The sequence below is a fragment of the Otolemur garnettii genome, unplaced genomic scaffold (genome assembly GCF_000181295.1).
Source record: "Otolemur garnettii isolate 467f Iridium unplaced genomic scaffold, OtoGar3 scaffold00038, whole genome shotgun sequence".
NCBI lineage: Eukaryota > Metazoa > Chordata > Mammalia > Primates > Galagidae > Otolemur > Otolemur garnettii.
In genome coordinates this window covers 1,290,530-1,309,848 of record NW_003852433.1, presented here as the reverse complement: position 1 = coordinate 1,309,848, position 19,319 = coordinate 1,290,530, and the positions used below count along the sequence as shown (strand labels likewise).

Genomic DNA, 19,319 nt, shown 5'->3' with positions numbered 1-19,319 from the left:
GGCAGAGTCCCTGGGAGGACGGCAGAGAGCCCGCTCACCCCTGCACAGGGCAGAGTCCCTGGAAGACGGCAGAGAGCCCGCTCACCTCTGCACAGGGGCTCCGTGTCGTTCCAGTATGGGTCCCGCACGTTGATGCACTCTATGATGGCTGGGCCCTGCTCCAGGGAGTGGCCAGGGTCACAGGTAAACTCCACTGTGGTCCCAATGTTGTAGGTTGGGTCCGATGTGGTGAAGTTCCCATTTTGAATGTAAGGCTCATAGCAATGGCCTTTCTCGAACGCTGGGGTGGGAATACAAAGAGAGACATCCACTCAGACGAGTCAGGGGCTGCCCCAGGGTGCTGTATCCCAGAAGATGGGCCCCCTCCTGCTGTTTAGAAAAGTCCCAAGGAAAATAAGTACCAGCACCTGTGTCCTGGTTCCAGCTGACCTGATGAGACCCCTTGGGCCTCACTTGGCTGTGTGGGGCCTCATTTTTTTTTTTTTTAATATCTAAAATGGGAATAAGACTCTAGTTTCTCTGCCCTGCAGAGAGTTGTGTTTTATTTCTTTTCATACCCCATGGGGTTCCCACAACTTCAGAGTCCTGATTTATGCCACCAGAAACCATAAATTTATCTGTGATAATGGCCAATTTTTCTTGGGGAAGCCAGAACAGAAATTCCCTCAATATACATGAAATACTCAGAGTGCCCTTTTTTAGAGGGCCAAGGCCAGAGCAGGAGAGGCCCTTGCTAGCTCTTCCTGGAGGAAGGGGTGGCTGGACTCTAAGAGGTCCACCGGGGAAGGTAAAGTGGAAGATGAGGACCCCGTACATGCCAGACAGAAATCTCAGCTCCCTTCTTGTTCACTGGTGGTGTCGGGCAAGTGGCCCCAGTTCCCTGAGTTTCCTCGTCTAAAGCCGGAGATGGTAACAGTTCTAACATTTCAATGTGGTTGGGATCAAATAAACAATGGACACAAGGTACCAGGCACATAATAAACACCCGGTAAATGGTGGGTGATATTGTTAATAAAACCAGGAGTCAAGCCTGCCTTTGGAAGTCAAAGGACCTATGTGGCCACTGAGTCTTCCCATCCTTAGCAGCCCAGATTTCTATCTCCAGGCCCCAGCACCAGCCCCCCCCACCCCCCATGCTTCTCATTCACCAGGCCCACAGGCCCAAGAGAAGGAAAGGCCCTCCAGGGACTCTCACCCTCAAATCGGATGTTGAAGGTGGATGCTGCCCGGTCCTGGCTGGACGTGAACTCAATGCGGATGGTGTTACCTTCACTCAGGAGGCCCTCGAAGGGGACACTCTCGGTTTGAAGGGAGTCATACAGAAGAGCGGACTTGTTGGTCTTCCCACTGTGGACCATCATCCTGGGGGCAGGAAAGGAGAAGATGAACTCTGAGAGATCTTCCTGGGCCACGGACGCAGCAGAGGAAGAGCTGTGCTATGATCGCCGCCTTTGGAAAGTCACATTCCTGGATTCAAAACCCGACTTTGCCTTTTGCTTGCCCACACAACCTGTGTCACCTTAGTGAACCTGTGTCTTCTGCTACAGAGTGGGCTTGAATGCTTGTCCTAGACTCCCTATGGATTTAGTCTGAGGTTGGAGGGAAATTGATGAGTGTGATGTAATAAACCAGTTAATGAACTATCAAATTGATGTTTGTTATAATATCATTCATTGAGAAGTTGGGATTAATGAACTAACATCTTTGCTGAAACAGTGGCTTATATAAAGTCAGGAAAACCTGGGTTTGAGTCCCAGGTTTTAACTGTATAACTTCTAAGCTGGATGACTTCGAGCAAGAGAAATTTACCTCTCTGATCTGTTAATTTCTCATCTGTAAAATGGGTACATCAGACTTATGTCAGTGTGCAGGGATGAGAGACCATGCGTATGAAGTGTCCAGGACAGAGCAGGTGTTTAAGTCATATTATTAAGCATTTGATCTCTACAAGGTTCTAACTCTGATCCTCAATTCCTAAGAGCACTGGATGGGATGTAGTCAGGAGCTCTGATTTCCAGTCCCCAACTCCCCATCAACCGAATTTACATAAGTCTCAAAACATCTTTGGGCCTCAATTTCCCCAGCATGAAAGGAAGGATTACGTCTTTCTAACTTATCTTATAAATACACTTTGAGAACATTTTAAGATAAAGTGCCCTGAAAAATAAAATGTATTAGACAAAATGTGGGATATTTATTTTTATGGTTATTAAGACCATTTGATACTTGACTGCTTGTTAGTCCTGGTATTTTTAAAGAAATTATACAAAAGTGAGGAAGAAAACAGTATACAAATTAGATAACTTTCTTTTATGGGAGTCATAAACCCCCATTTCTAATCCTTTGAGCCTTTTACTATGACTCATAAAGACGGTTTATGTTGCCCGGATGAATTTGTAATGTAAGACGCATAAATGTTGGAGCAACAGTTTGTTCATTTTGCCACGTGTCCAGTATGGCTGAGACAAGGAGGGGGCCCAGTGGAGGCCAGGGGCCGTCCCAGGGGTGGGCAGGGGCATCTCCACAAACTTGTAATCTCAGCTGACTCTGGTATAGCTTGGGGGCTACGTGCCAGGACTCTTCTTTCAAAGAACAGAAGCCTTTGACAAAAAGGGTCACTCAAAAAAAGTTCAACTCCCAAATCAACCACTTTCCCTCACACCCTTACCACCATGTCTGCTTCCAAGGGAACCCAAACTAAGAAAGCAACTAAGGCCCTTGTTTTAAAAGCGTATTCTAGAATAAGTTCCTAAATATCAAAGTTTTAAGGTTCTGGATTCTATGCCTATTTCTTAGAGGCTACAGACATGCTTTTGCTTAGATATTGCCTTGGGACTTCTTTCGAGTTGTGTTATGGGTATTAGTCTAATTTTCTATTTCGACCTTTTATCATATCATGCCGGGAACCACTGTTCTTTAATTCTCTCCTGTTCCCCAGGGCACCTGACACATGGCTGGGCACAGAGCAGGTGATCAGTAACACTCCTTCCTTGTTCCACTGCTAAAAAGGATGTGCGTTACCCTCATAAGAGAAAAACTCAAATGAATTCAAGGTGGGAGGGCAGCGGAAGGAGGGAATGGGGAGAGGGAAGGAGAGAGTGGGATGGGGGTTAGGGTGCAGGGCACGCCTCTCAGAGGCAAGAAACAATTATAAGAGGGTCTTTACCTAACAAATGCAATCCATGTGACCTACTTCTTTGTGCCCTCAGTGAACCTGAAATAATAATAATACTAACGATGATAAAAGGAGAAAGCATGAGGCAGGCAATGTGGGGCCTGGATGCCCGTCTTGTTTTGCCTCCGCCCTGCTGTGTGACCTGGGGGAAGTCCGTTTCCCTCTCTGTGCTCTAGTTTCCTTATCGTAAAATGAAGAGATTGAAGCTGAGGGTCTGTGAGAGCCTTGTCACCCACCCTACCTTTTCCTTTCTTGAATTCCATGAGTTAAAGCTTCACCCATGTCAGGACCCCAAATCCTTGGCCACGGTCTAACACTCTGGGAGGGAAAGGGGCTGTGCACAGACCTGTCGAGGTTTCCCTGTCCTTTGCTCTTTTTAAAAAAATCTTTTTAAAAGTTATTTTAAGGTATTTATTTTTATTAAATCATATATACATAGATCAGGAATACATTTATGCCTTTGTGGGATTCAATGTGTTGATTATTTGTACAAATTGGAGTGCTTACATCCTACTAATTAACATAGCTTTCGCCTCATTTACTTAATCAGTGTTAAGACATTCGTGTTCAATACTTGATAGATTTGTCTTGTACCCTTGCAATATGCTCCATAGGTGTGGTCCCACCGTTATCCCTCCCTCTATGGAACCACCCCCTCCTTCCCCTCCCCCACCCCTTCCCTCCTTCATCCTGGGCTATAGTTGTGATGCATCTCTCATATGAAAGTGTGAGTGATTATATATTGTAGTAGTAGTACTGAGTACATTGGATTTTTTTTTCCATTCCTGAGATCCTAAGAAGAATATTTTCCAGCTCCATCCACGTAAACATAAAAGAGGTAAAGTCTCCATCTTTTTTTAATGCTGCGTAGTATTCCATGGTATATACAGAAGCTTACCTGTCCTTCTCATGCAGCGACAGCCTCTCGAAGTGGAGATGCAGCTTCTGTCCCTCCGGAGCTTCGATGGTCCACACGCAGAACTGGCTCCCATTGGAGTTTCCAGGGTAACTGGGGGAGAGGACGCGGCCAATGGTAGCATTGTGCACTGCCCCTCCGCACGGGGCTGGATCAGAAAGTGGGGGGGGGGGAGAGGGAGAACAGGGACAAGGAAGTTAGTGTTTCCTTCTTCCCCGACCCTTACCTCTAACCCTAAGCCAGGGTGAAATACCAGAGACCTGTGGTGGGAAAAACAGGGCAGGGAAAGGAGAGCTTGGAAGCACCTTGTTCTCCTGGGAGGAAATCGTCCTGTTAAAACAGAGGATCTCACTCCAGGGTTGGAGCCATCGCCGTGTGTGTTTCATGGTAGGGAACGACTGCCGCTTAAGGACTTCTGCGTGGCACTAGCTTTGCCCTGGTGTTAATTATAAAATGGTAATCAAGAAGGATGTGAATAGGCATTTCACAAAAGAAGGAAAACATTTTGAGGACTTAGTAAGCACTAAAAAAAATTCAGCCTCACTAATAATAAAAGAAACGTCAATCTAAACTGCATTCCGCTTTCATCCACCTAACTGGCCAAGGTAAAAAGCAGTAGTAACAGTTGAAGATGGTAACAGTGGTGGGAAATGCTTGTTCTTATCCACAACTGGTTAGGGTGCAAACTGTGATGGGCTTGCAGGAGAGCTATTCAGTGAGAAGTCTAGAAAATAATTTCAGCACTTTGACCCAGGAATTAGGCTTCTGGACATTTATCCTAAAAAGAGATCTGGAGATTTTTTACAAAGATTTAGCAATAAAGATTTTCACTGCTATCGTGTTTCGAAGAGTAGAAAGTGAGAAATCACATGGTGTCCACTTCCAGACGTCAGTGAAATACAGTCATGCACCACATCATGACGTTTGAGTCAATGACAGACCACATAGAAAACACTGGTCCCGTGAGATTACCAGGCCCTATTTTTATTGTACATTTTCTAGGTTTAGATATAGAAATACTTACCACTGTATTACAATTGCCTGGGAGATGCAGTACAGTTGCATGCTGCACAGGCTTATGATCTCTGAGTAACAGCGTATATAGCCCAGGTGTGGAGGAGGCTGTACCATATAAGGCTGTGTGAATGCACTCAGTAATGTTTGCATACTGACAAAATCACCTAAGGACACATTTCTCAAGAGGCATCCCTGTCGTTAAGTCATGATACATAACTGTACATAATTTCACTCCTGTGGTTAGGAAAGACCACGTCCTCAAGGAATGCTTAAGAATATAGGATTCCTGGCTGCACCCGTAGTTCAGTGGGTAGGGCGCCAGCCACATACACCCAGGGTGGTGGATTCAAACCCAGCCTGGGCCAGCCAAAAACAGCAATGCCAACTGCAACAAAAAAATAGCTGGGCGTTTTGGTGGGCACCTGTAGTCCCAGCTACTTGGGAGGCTGAGGCAAGAGAATTGATTAACCCCAAGAGTTGGAGTTTCCCGTGAGCAGTGATGCCATAGCACTCTGCTGAGGGTGACATAGTGAGACTCTGTCTCAAAAAAAGAATATAGGATTCCTTAGATGGCCAAAGCAGGAGGATTGCTTGAGGCCAAGCATTCAAGACCAGCCTGGGAAACATAGGGAGACCCTGTATCTACAAAATGATAAGAAAAATTATCCAGGGGTTGTGGCATATGCCTGTAGTCCTAGCTACTAAGGGGCTGAGGCAGGAGGATTCCTTGAGCCCAGGAGTTCAAGGCCGCAGTGAGCTATGATTGTGCTACCGCATTCCAGCCTGGGCCACAGAGTTAGACTCTAACTGAAAGAAAAAAAAAAAGAATATAGAAAAATGTTCACTATTTTTTCAGGGAAAAACCCCAGCAAGTTAGAAAATGGTTTGTCACACCTATTTTAATGAGCTATTTGCAAGGATCAGTTGAGACCAGGAATATAAAAGTGATTTGTTTCTTCCTTATACACTTCTGTATTTCTTGAATTTTTTTTTTTTGCCAAAGTCATATATTACTTTTATCATAAAAATCTAATAAAGAAATATTACCAAGTGATTTGTTCATGGGAAAGAACTCTTTCTAGTTCACTAATAAGGAGGTGTTCTTGTTCGTATGCTTCGGAGATATTGGGAAATGGTTTTCTCATGTGTTGTTAGGGAGACCGACTCTGAATCCTCCGGACCCGGGGAGAGTTGGTGGGCAGCAGACCCCTCTCACCACAGGAAGGGGCGTGCAGTACAGCCAGGGGGTGGTGGTGGGGGAAAGCCCCAAACCATGACCGGGGTTTCAAGTCTTGAGATCTATTTCTGCATTTTAGATCAAAGAAGCTTACAAAAATCTGACATGGCTCTTGATTTCCCCTCCATTTCCAGAGGATGAAAAGCAAAAGCCGCCAGGTAGTTCGGAGCCATCTCGTGGTTGGCAGGTCCACAAGAGCTGGGACTGTTATTTTGTTGGTTTTTCATCATACCGGCAGAAACCAGAAGACCCCACCGTATATGATCAGTAAATATTTATTAAATAAACAGAAACCATTAATTTTGAAACAGAGGTAAGAGAAGATTGGAGGTGTTAAGTCACTTGCTCAAGGACGCACAGCCTGTGAGTGGAGCAGATGGCACTGGAGCTCAGCCTGCCTCACTCCAGAATCTGTTATTGAAGCCTCTGCTTCACCCTCTGTTGATCCAGAAAGGTGCGTGAAACATAGTGCGTGCCTCATAAATGTTCATTGATTGAAAAATGAATGCTTTTTTTTGGCCCTCTGGCACACGTTCAAAGCTTGACACATGGCAGGCACCCATTAAATGTTTGTTGAATGACTGTATGACTGAATAGTTTGTTGAATGACTGTATGACTGAATAGGGCTGTGATAGGAGGAAAGGGTAGATAGCCATCCTCTCTGCTCCAGACTCACCCGTGACAGTCAGCAAAGCCATTGCCAAGAAACGCCACACTTCTCTCTGGACCACGGACTGAGCATGAGGTTCATTTCTTTCTCCAGGCTCTTTATTTTTTGGTGGAGAGATTGTGCTTTCAGGTAAGATAGTTCTAGGTTCAACCCTGGCTTGTGCTCATTATTTGCTGTGGCTTCAGGACAAGTCACTTAAGTTCTATGAGTTGAGTTTACCCACATGAGGTGAGTGAAATGGTGGTAATTATTCCATCCTCCTTACAGGACGGCAGCGAGAAAACAATGAAATGATGGTACAGAGAGCTTGGTGCCATTCCTGGCACCAAGGAGATGCTCAAAACGCAGCCAGCATTACTGCCCTGTGGCTTGGGAGCTGAAGACGGAGGGCACGGTCTCTGGTGGGGAGTGCCAGCCATCTGTCCACCCGAGCTGCTGATCATTCCCTGCCTTTCTGCTCCCTTCCCAGCCTTATTAAGCCGACTGATGGCTCTGTCTGGCTTCCGTTTGCCAGCCACGGCTCTCCATCCATCTTCCTTAGCACAAATTGAGGCTTAATTCTTCTCTGATTTTGCACATAGATAAAAATTAACATGAGAGAGGCATGGAGACCAACTGCCCTGTGGTCTGAATTTGCTTTTTTTTTAAACAAACCAAAAAAAAAAAAAAAAAAAAGCAAAGTTCTGAAGGGCCTTGGGGGAGCAATATTGCCACAGTGAAATCTCAGACTTTATGATCAGCTCTCATTTACTTTTTAATTCCACTTGACTGTGAATGCCTGGATGGCAGAAATTATGTTTTATTATTTCCAGTATTCTCTCTGTACATGCAGCATAGCTTGGTACATAGTAGGTGCTCAATTAACACGGGCAACCTATCCTTTCTCAACCACTATCAGGATTTTTGACAATCTAAAAAGATTTTTGCTTTCTTGATAGCTGGAGACGGTCAATCCTGGGCCCACTAGTGCAGGGACAGTTTGCTACCGCCTAGAGCTTCTTAAACTTTAATTTGCACTTGAATCACCCAGGGGGCATGTTAAAATAAAAATCCTGACTAGGTGCAGTGGCTTATGCCTCGAATCCCAGCATTTGGGAGACTGAGGCAGGAAGATTGCTTGAAGGAATGTGAAGAAATTCCAGACTAGTCGGGGCAGGATAGAAAGACCTTGTCTCTACCCTAGCTACTTGAGAAGGTGAGGCAGGAGGTTTGCTTGAACCCAGGAGGTCATGGCTGCAGATCTTGCCACTGCACTCCAGCATTGATGACAGAGCAAGACCCTGTCTCTAAAAATGAATAAAATAAAATACAATAAAGTGTTCTAATTCAGTTGATCGTTCATGGGGCCCAGGATTCTGCATTAATAATCTCATCAGAAGGTCTAAGGCAAAGAGCTCAGGAGAAAAAGGTGCTGTCCTGAGTTCTGCCTCTCTAACCAGGGGACTGCTCTCTAAACCCCATTCTCTTCAACTGTCAAGGGGCAGTCCTGCCTCGCTGAGCCCACGTGAAATAGCAGCTGCCGTCTTAGCCGATTTCCACGGACCTCTTCTGACCTGACCACCCCCACACTTTGTTTTCCACAGAGAAACCAGAACATCCCTCCTCTGCTGACATCTTGACAGACACGTCCTTCCTGTTGCTCACATCTTCCTGTCACTCCCATCGTCTTGTGATGTAGGAGCAATATGCCTGCTGCCCCCTGCTCCAGCCTCCTATCCTGCCATTTTTTTCTAGTTTCTCCCGATTGCTACTTTCTTTTTTAACTTCCTCAAAGTCGTCAAATTCTTCTCACCTCTGAGCCTTTCCTAGTCTGGTTCTTTTGCCTGGAATAACTTTTCCGTTTTGCATCTGCAGTTCAGTCTAATGATCTCCAACTTAACTTCCAGACTTTGGTTTAAGAGTCTTCTGATCAGGTGACCTTTCCCTGACCCCTCACGCATCACTGTCCCTGTCCCAGGTCAGGCCCTGTCGCCTTTTCTCCATGGTGACACCTCTCACAGTTACGTCCATGTCTCCTCTGTGCTTGCTGCCTCTGCTGCATGCCGCCCTGTGAACTTCTTTCCTGGGACTTAGCGCAGTCCGTTAGCAGCACATTTGCTCCCTTGTTTAGTCATTTGCACACACTGCGTCCGCACCTCGACAAGACACTGTGAGGGCAGGAGGTGGGTCAGGGTCCCTGTAGCCTGTGAGGGCAGGGGGTGGGTCAGGGTCCCTGCAGCAGCCGTAGAACTCAGGCAGTGTCTGGCAGCTAACAGTCAGTCAGTGGATGTTTCTTGAATGATTACATAGATCTGTATAGAAAAGTCTCTGAATGATAAACAAGCACCAACATATGCTTAAAATTCCTCTGTCCTTGAAGTCTCAGATTCTATCTGCAAACCCAGCAGGCTTTTTCTTTACTAGAGAGCATCAGACTTCATTAGCAGGCTACCCTCAACAATTTCTATGTGGTGACTTTGAGCAAGTGACTTCACCTTCACAAGCCTCATCTGTAAAATGGGGATAATGGGTCCTGTCACGTAGGTTTGCTGTGAGGACCAAGTGCAGCTCCTAGTATGATGCTTGCCACATGTTGGCTGAGCTCAGAAAGTGGCAGCAGTCATAGGCAAAGCGCAAGAAACAAAAGAACAAATTATTAATTTTATTAAAATTAAAACCTTTTTGCATCAAATGATTAAGTTATAAGACAGCCCACAGAATGAATCAAAATATTTGCAAGTCAGATAGCAGATCATCCTAATATATAAAGAAGGTTTACATCCCAACAGCAAAAACAACCCAATTAAAAAATGGGCAAAGGACTTGAATAGACATTTCTGCAGAGAAGACACACAAATGGCCGTCAAGCACATGAAAAGATGGTTGACATTAGTCATCAGAGAAAAACAAATCAAAAGCACGATGAACTGCCTCCATACCCACTAGGATGGCGATGATAAAAACAGCAACATGGAAAATAACAAGTGCAGGTAAGGATGTGGAGAAATTGGCACTCTCGTACATTGCTGGGGAGAAAATAAAATGGTGCAGGCCAGGCACGGGACATGCCCCTGTAATCCTAACACTCTGGGAAGCTGATTACTTGAACCCATGAGTTTGAGATTGCAAGAAGCTACAATGACACCATTGCAGTCTACTTTGGGTGACAAAGTGAGACTCTATCTCAAAAAAAAAAAGAAAAAAGAAAAAAAGAAAGAAAAAAAGAAAAAAAAAGGTGCAGCTGCTGTGGAAAACATTTTGATGGTTCCTCAAAAAGCTAAACATAGAATTGCCAGATGACCCGGAAATTCTGTAAACTTAAGAAAGATGAAAACTATGTCCACACCAATACTTAGATGTGAATGTTCATAGCAGTTGTTCATAGTAGCTAAATAGTGGAAACAACTCAATTGTATCCATTAATGAATGAACAGAGAAAATGTGGCGAAGTAGGCTATTACTCAGCCAGAAAGGGAATGAAGCTCTGATCCAGGCTACAGTGGGCACGGACCTTGGAAACACAAGGGTGAGTGAGAGAAGCCAGGCACCAGTCACATATTGTATGGTTCCATTTACACGAAATGTTCGCAGTAGGCAAATCCACACAGATGGAAAGCAGACTGGTGGTTGCCAAGGGTTGGGGTGGGTCTGGGGAGTGACTGCCAAAGGCCCCGGGGTTTCTGTTTGGGGTGCTAAAGGTTTCTACGGCAAGTAGTGGTGGTGGTCGTACAATATTGTCAATGCGTGAAATGTCTTTAATGGGAAATTTCATGTTATGTGTATTTTGCTTCAATAAAAAAATTTCAAGGGCAGCAGTCATCTGTATTGGGAGCCGTCTGTTCCCCTGGGCTGAGAGCCATTCCCTGAGGTCACTCCTGATGTCCTGGGGGTTAGTCTTCCCCCGTGAGTTTGGTCCGGCTGAGGGGGGCATGTACCTGAGCAGATGGGCTCCGGGCTGCTCCAGTGGGGCTTGGAGGCGTTGATGCACGTCAGCGTCTTGGCGCCCTGGAGCTCGTAGCCCAGGTGGCAGTGGAAGTGGGCCATGCCGCCCGAGTGTAGGTCCATCACTGTGACATCCCCGGAGTTGGGCCGCCGGGGAAAGTTGCAGCTCAGCATGAAGGCTGGGAAGACATGCAAAGGCAGGACGTGTTATCCCTCCGAAGAGGAGATCAAGAACGTGGCCTGCAGCCTGGGGGCCAGATTGTGCTGAGGAGGAAAGCTGAGGCCGCGGGGACTGCAGAGCGCCAGAGGACGGTGTTGTTCTGACTCTCATTGATCATACGGTGCTGGAGCTGCCAGGTGAGCACTTTCCTGGGGTTCAAAACTTCCTGTCCTGCCTAAGTAGGGACGGTAGGTTTGGAGTGAAAAGTGAGTCCCCATACCTCATTTGAGCTGCTCTCTACAGCCAGATAGAATGGCCTTATCTTTGGAAATATGAAAAGCAGGATCACTCAGAAAGGTTGGCCCACCTGCACCCACATCTTGGGTATTTATTTAAAAATGCAGGCATTTGAGGCTGGGTGTGTTAGCTCAGACCTGTAATCCCAGCACTTTGGGAGGTCGAAGTGGGAGGATTGCCTGAGGTCAGGAGTTCGAGACCAACCTGAGCAATACAGTGAGACCCCTGTCTCTATAAAAAATAGAAAAATTAGGGTGGTGCCTGTGGCTCAAAGGAGTAGGGCGCCAGCCACATATGCCCCAGCCCCACCCAAAAACTGCAAGAAAAGAAAAGAAAAGAAAAGAAAAGAAAAGAAAAGAAAAGAAAAGAAAAATGAGCTGGACGTGGTGGTGCACACCTATGTTTCCAGCTACTCAGGAGGCTGAGGCAGGAGGATCACTTGAGTCCAAAAGTTTGAGGTTACAGAGCTATGGTGACAGCTGCACTCTAGCTTGGGTGACAGAGAGAGACTCTCAGCATTTGGACCAGCCGTTCAGGAAAAATGCCCAAGGATGTGAAAGCTTATAAACAACTGTTCTAGTACATGGTGGGGGGTAGGGGAAGGGGAGAGCAGAGAGAGGGAAGGAGAGAGGGGCTGGGGGTGGGACACAATTATAAAGGGGACTTTACCTAACAAATGCAATCAATGTAACCTGGTGCTCTGTACCCTCAATGAATCCCCAACAATAAAACAAAAACAAAAACAAAAACAAAACTGGTGTGGGAGGCAAGTGCTTGGGCTTTGGACCAACGTGAGCTTACCTTCCTTCTCTATGACTTGGAATCCATGTGACCTTGAAACAAGGACTCAGTGCCCTGAACTTCACTGTCTTTATCTTTCAGGTGGAGCTGAGAATTATCCCCACCTCACAGACGGTAGTGGGAATTGAAAGCCACAATGCCAAAAAAGTGCCTCCTTAGCACAATGTCCAGCACATGACACTCACAGGTCACAGGGTGGGACGAGGTGTGAGGTCCATGCTGAGCTCCTCAGTTTTCAAAAACAGAGCATCCTAGCTCCACCCTAGACCATGGTCTGAACTCTCCTACAGCCTAGAATATCTATATTAATTAGGAGGAGTAAATTCAAGTTCATGGCTCATCAAGTTATTATTATTATTTCATCTTTAAATTTCCAGCACCAGGAAAGAACAGCCTCCGTATTGAAAAGTCATGGTAAAGAGGACACACCCCCACACAGTCATCTACCTGTTTCAGGAACAGGTGAGGGAAAAGTTAACAAAAATTGTCTTTTTTTCAGATGTTAATTTGCTACACATGTGAATGGTTCCCAGCATCACGATGTAATCCCAGCACTTTGGGAGGCTGAGGTGTGAGCATGGCCCACAAGTCCGCTTTCCATTCAGTTATTTTGGCGGCTGGCAGGTATAAGGGGAGCTGCTGGTTGAGAGAAGGGAGACCTGAGATCTGCCCAGGAGCAACTGGGAGGGAGGGAGAGGAAGGGGAGGAAAGGGGATAGGAAGGAAGAGAGGGACAGCGGCAGAGGAAGAAATAAAGGAAGAGGGAGGCTGAGAGAAGGAAGGAGAAAGGAAAGAAGAGGAAAGAATGAATAGAAGCAAAACAGAGGAGACTTAGACTAAAAGGAGAGCGGGAAACATGGTGGAGGAAGAGCACAAGAGAAGGACCTCAGGGCTGCGGGCGCTTTGCAGTGTCTACAAACTCACTCAGGACCCACGTGTTCGGCGTGGGGACTGTGAACCTGAATGGGGAAGAGGGTTTGCTTATTTTCATTAATCTCTAAATGAACTACAGTACTTCCTTTCATTACGAATGTAGGCAAAACCCTGCAACATACTAGCAGAACCTGTGATTTTGTCACCAAGAGAATCCCAGACATTTTCCATATCAGAATGAATCTCTTGACATACTTCTTATGCTGTTCAGTACTTTGAAATTAGCGTAATTATCAGAACTGCTAAGTGATATTATTATTTAATGAATTAAAAAAGAAGCACAAGGATTATTATATCCTAGATGAGAACAACATTTTGACAACTGTGCTTCATTATGACTGGCTTCTTTTAAAAATTGCATATATTTTATTTTATGCTTTTAAAAATGCTATTCTCAGAAGGGGTTCATAGGTTTTACCAAACTGCCAGAGAGGTCCCTTGGACAAGAAGTTTGAGAATTGGCTCCAGAGGGAAACCGAGGCACATGCCTATATCTCATAAGCCTTGGCCTGACCCTACCCTGGTAGTGCAGCTGGAAGGTCCCAAGGCCGTCGTCCTGGAAGGTCCGGAAGTAGACAGAGATGGTGTTGGTGGGGCTTCGGATTACCTGTCCCTCCACCAGGAGTGTCTGGTTAGCCAGGACGGTCAGGGTGGGGCCATCCACCCCGCGAATAGAGAGCAGTTCCCCCTCGGACAGGTTCACGCTCTTCACCTGGGGACACACAGGGACACAGAGAGGAGCTCTGAGTCATATGTGAGACAGGGCCTCCCAGGCTGCGAAGGTATCAATGCAGCCCCTGCCGACCAGCCCCATGTCAATGGGCCTCAGGGGCCCCGGGCCCAGCCCACAGGGGCCCTGGGAGCATCAAGGCTGCTGAGGGGCTTCATCTGTCTTATACAAGTAATTAAGGCTGAGGGGACAGTGAAACCAAGCTGTGGGGCAGAGGCATTGCAAGGGACCCGTGGTCTACGAGACCCCCACAGCTGCCACTTATGAGAGAGGCCCTTGACAGAGGCTCTGGCTGGTGGTGGGATCGATTCTCCTGGAGCTGCTGAGTGGAGGCAGGGGTTCGATCAACTTGTGCTTGAGGTCCAGTCTCCAGGGAGACAGAAGAAGGATTCCACCAGAATGTAAGCTCCATCCACAAGGGTAGGGATTTCTCTATGGCCTTCTGTGCCCCCAGTGCCTGGCACATGGTGGGTTCTCAGTCAGTGTTTATGATACATTCTCCCCTTCTGCGTGAGCTGGGAGGTGGGGCGTGAGGGCTTCACTTCTCAGGGCCCTCTCAGGCCACCCTTTTATCCTCCCAATGGTGGCTACAGCTCCAGGGCAATCCGTTCTTTCTTCAGAGAACTGGCCACTTGTTGGCCATTTCCATTTTCTAGGTTTGGAGGAGAAAGAAGGGAGATATTGTAGGGGCTGAATACATGGATCGTGTGTGTGGTGGGGGGACTTTAGTCAGGTCCCAGTCCTCAGTTGGAAGATTTATGCCATGATGAGGGGTTGGAATTCGAGCCCTTTTGACTCTTGTCTCAGCAGGGCAAACGTTACCCACAGCCCTTTCTTTTTCAAGCTATAAATCTTCTATTTCTCTTTGCTAAACTCCTACTCATTCACCAAAACCCCATGAAAGTTGCCCTCCTCTGTGAGACCTTGCCTGACTTCCTAGGAGCTTGCCTATTCCTCCACTGTGATTCCACAACATCCTCTATCAACACCTGCTGGAATCCTTCTCACATAGCATCCTAGGAATTTCTGTCTCAGTCTGTGAACTCTTTCAGGGAAGGCATTGCATCGTTTCACACAACACCACGTTCCACTGTGTGAATGAATTCTACTGTTTCTGATAAAGAGCTCCACACAGTACTAGACACATAGTGGGTCTCTTCATTTATGGAGGGAGAAAGGGGTTTATTAAGTCCAGAAGCTGTTGGAATACAAATTTCCTCCAGTTTACTTTATTTCTGTGTACATTTATTAAGCACCTATAATGTGGCAAAGCTCTGGGGGCTGCAAAGAGCTTCTGAGGGGCTTAATCTGTCTCATACAAGTAACGGAAAAGCTTTCCTAAACAATGTTCTGGTAAGGTCGTACTGTAGGTCAAAGCCTTACGGTAGGTCTTTATGGCCGGTTAGAAAAAGGGACATATCGAGATCTCTAATGTGGCCCAGAAGGGTCTGACATCATGTGGTACCAGCTGCCTTTTCCAGCTTCACTTCCCTTTTCTCCTCCATGGGGCAGTGAGCTGGACAGCTCACCACTTCCAGCTGGGTCTTCTTTGTTTGATTTTAAACGACTTGTAAAGATGGGATGGTGATTGGGGAAGACCTGGAATTAGGGTGATCAGCTAGCTGAGGATAACTGGTAAAGTGCCTGCTATGCCCTCCCTCCCTCTCTCTCTCTCTGCTGGGCTCCGGCCCGATGTCCTCTGCTCCCTGTGCTTTGCCATATTTATTCCTTCTTGAAACTCTGCAATGTAGCAACATTATTTTACATAGGGGGAAACTGGAGCTCAGCAAGTTGAAGTTCCTTAGTCAAAGTCAAGCTATTGTAGCTGGAGGAGGTAGGACCGAAAACCTAGATGTATGAGCACTATGCCACCTGCTTTGTCTTTCTTCCTTTGTAGGCAAAATTTTAAGAATCAAATGAACCAAGTGGGGCTTGCTTGAGTGTGCATGTTATATGTTAGAGAGAGAGAGGGCATCAAGGAAATTTCCTCTCAGATATAAGGCCTCACTATTTATCAGCACGTCTTGTCTATGTATTACAAGCTATTTCAGAGGGTCACTGAGTTGAGAACTCCTATTCACTCACCAAAACCCAGCCAAAATTGCCCTGGTTACAGAAAAGAGAGCACCAAACTGGTTAGGATGGATAACAGTAAGTCTGACTCAGCCAATCCTCCATAGACTTCCTGCGGGAGAGGCCTCTGCTGCAGGCACCTCTCCAGGGTTACCTGGAGTTCCACTCCGTAGCCGGTGTACACGGTCACGTTGTACGTGCACTCCAGGAAGTTGTTGAAGGGCAGCGGTGGGTAATCACTGGAGTCAATGTACCCCTCGGGATCGGAGAAGCTCACACTGCAGAGAGCTGGAGGGAAGTGCTTTAATTAGGACATGAGGAACAACTCAGATGGAACTCAGATGGGCTGGGGGGTGGGACGGGGCCTCTATGGGGACTGGTATTTTCCTGTCCTCGTTTCTTCTGCTGTTGATTCTTCAGCTCCAGAATGGACATGATGATAAAAAGTATCAATAATGGACACAAAGTGACTATCTACTGTTACACCTCCCGCTGGGCCCCCTTCTAGCCAGTCTATGGGGGGGGATCCACTCATTGCATAGGATTGATATTTCATTCCCATTTTAGGGGTAAGAACACAGATGTGCAGAGAGGGGTGTTGTCTGGGCCAAGCCCACACAGTGAGCAGGATTTGGACCCATTGCATTTGTCTAAAATCCATGTATGCTTGACAATAAGGGGTCCCCTTTTCATGTGTGAAGATGAGAGAGAAGACAGAAGAAAGACTGGCCCATGGAGGTGCATTTCATTAAGTCTACATTTCAGTAAGGTGCGTTCATTCAGAAACACACCTAAGGGTGAAAGTGTTTTGGAAAGGTCATTTCCTCCCAAGCAGGTGAAAGAGTTTTGTTCCAAGATGAAAAGGTTTCAAGTCCCTCTCATTAGCTGCATGCCCTTGGGCAAGTTGCTTGGGGTCTCATCTTTACAATGGGGATGTTAATTCTGAGCCACAAGGCCAAGCTGATAGTCCACACACGGTAACTAATGGTGAGGCCTGAGCTTCCTCAGACCCCCGTTCCCTTATGCTCCAGGCACAGTGGGTGCCTTGTGGTTGCTGCAGGAGGACCCAGAGAACTGGGGGGCTGCCTACCTGGGACCTGCTCCGTGGTGATGACCGTGGTGGTGATGATGGTGGACGTAGTGGTCTCCTGGCTCTCCTCTGAGGCCGACCCAGTCAGCTCGTTCTCACCCTTGTCCATCAGGGTTGTGGAGCTGGCATCCTCCGGGGGAGCCTCCTGGGGGAGGGTGTGGGCCACATAGGGCTGGGAGGTGAATGGAGAGATTTGCAGGGGTGCGGGTGTCGTGGGGTCAGCTCCTTCCTTCTGTTCAGTCCAGAGGGGCACTTCTGAGGCCCCCTCGGAGGCAACAACAGGGTCCAGGTCTCCTGCTGGGTGAGGCTTCTCTGTGGGGGATGAGAGGGGACCCAGGCCTGAGGGCGCTGGCTGGGACCCGGCTCTCAGGACGGTGGCTGTGGAGGTGGCCTTGGGCCTCAGCTGCTTCCTGGCTGAGTTTAGTTGCTTGAGCAAAGGCAGCTTCTTCCCTGGGGACAAGGTATGCTTGGTGCTGGCCTCCTCTGGAAGCAGCAGTGACAGGACTGGGGTGTCATGATGCGCAGAGGGCACTGTCCCTTCCAAGTCCAGCTCGCCAAGTTCTTCCCCCGTGGGATTGGGAGGGGCCATTGCCACTCTCTCTTTGGGGCTCTCTGTGCCCAGACCGCTGCTCTCCAGTGCTGCTGAGGGCAGGACGTAAGGACTTGAAGGGCCGAGGTCTCTCTCCGGGTGAGCATCTTGGAAGAGGAGAAAAGACATCAGTTAGCTTAGCTGGGGCTCAGGACCTCCTAGGGTGTTCCTCTTCCTAAGGCTGGTGCCCGGGCTTGCCAGGCTGGCCTCTGCCTCCTCTCCTCCCTTTCCCCTCCCGCCCTCTCCTTCTTTCTCCTCCTTCCTTCTCTCCATCTCCATCTTTCTTTTCCCTCCATCCCTCCCTCATCTCTCCCTCCCTTCACATCCTCCTTTCTTCTTTCCCTTCCTTCTTTTACTTTCTCTTCCTTCCTTCATTTCTACCTTCATCCCTCCCTCCCTTCCTAACTTTCATTCAAATGGTACGAAAACAGTCCATGTCACCAAAACATCTGGACCCCTGTAACATTCTGAAATAAATAAATAAATGTGTGAAGACCCGGGTCTGCCGGTTGCTCCAGTGGCTTCACTCTCTGAGCCTCAGTTCCCTTTGCTGTCAATGGGGCTGTTATTCCCTATTCCCCGGGGTTGTCATCAGGCAGCACTTGGTGTATGCAAAGCACTCCGGGCAGCGCCTCGCCCATGGTGAGCACCCAGTGGACGTCAGCTGCTGTCCTGCTCTTCACTGTCATCATTGCAATCACAGCCCCTCAACGGGAAGCTGGAGCGGTCAGAACATCCCCAGCGGTGATCTCTAGATAGAGAGGAATTACATCCTGGAGACAAAGGCCCTCAGACGGATAGTTGTCCTTGTCAATTTTCTGTAGAGAGACACTCGCTCAGCCACAGTCTCCCGGCCCTTCGGTGCTGTCATTTAAATTTATTTCAGCAGCCGTTGGAAAGGCTCATTTACTCTCCTGGAGTTGGCGGCAGTGGCTTAATCTATATAGACTGCAAGAGTTTGCAATTGGCATCAACAAATGTCCCCGTTGTGTAACATCGATTAGCAGCCAGTGTTCCTTCCAGGTCACCAGTGACGCTGGGGCAGGCACGGGCTGGGGGAGGACAGGGTGTGTGCATGACTTAAGGGTAGATCTCCGTCATTCAGGGGCCAAGCAGGTTTTTTGGTCCGAGGTGGGCAGCACTGAGGCTTTGCAGTTATACCCGGGCTCAAATCCTACCTGTTAGAGTTATCAGCTGAGCGAGCCTGAACAACTCCATTCACCCCACTGAGGCCCAGCAGCACCTTGGGTATAACGGAGATCCACACACTCTATCTAACTCAGAGATTTGACTGATACGGATCTGCCCCAAAGTGGTGGATTTCATGCTCACTGTCACGTTCATAAGATGATTGATGTCAACCGTTTTTGTAGGCTGCAGAGGGAGAAGTTTATGGAACAAAAGGTGCAGAGGGTGAGAGGTAGGGACACCCGGCTCCTGAGATGCAGCTGTTGTTTGATGCAACAACTTAGGTGCAACCCAGGATTGGGGGGTCCTGCGTAGTTGTCCTGTCCGGGCCACTACTCACTAGCATACCTTACAAGAAGAGAAAGTTCTCTTCTTCTCTGTGGGTGTCAAAATGGGCAGCCAGACTAGATAATGATATGAAGGCCTTTCTAGCTCTGACTTTGTTGGTTTTTGAACGAAGCAGGTAATTTACAATTATTCTTAGAGCCATCCATTAACCCTGCTGAATCAGGCCGAGTAACC

At 47.5% G+C, this 19,319-nt stretch overlaps 1 protein-coding gene across 1 annotated transcript in view; it reads right to left on the bottom strand.

Moving 5' to 3' along the window:
• Positions 1–17,738, bottom strand: part of SEZ6L (seizure related 6 homolog like) — a 76,585-nt gene extending 58,847 nt beyond the window's left edge. The window contains exons 1-7 of the mRNA XM_003789969.2: positions 17,021–17,738; positions 16,085–16,218; positions 13,647–13,839; positions 10,931–11,116; positions 4,074–4,239; positions 1,196–1,362; positions 86–280 (exon numbers count right to left, since the gene is read on the bottom strand). Of these exons, the coding sequence (XP_003790017.1) occupies positions 86–280; positions 1,196–1,362; positions 4,074–4,239; positions 10,931–11,116; positions 13,647–13,839; positions 16,085–16,218; positions 17,021–17,738 (1,759 nt within the window). The remainder of the gene's footprint in view (positions 1–85; positions 281–1,195; positions 1,363–4,073; positions 4,240–10,930; positions 11,117–13,646; positions 13,840–16,084; positions 16,219–17,020) is intronic.
• Positions 17,739–19,319: the final 1,581 nt, after the last annotated feature.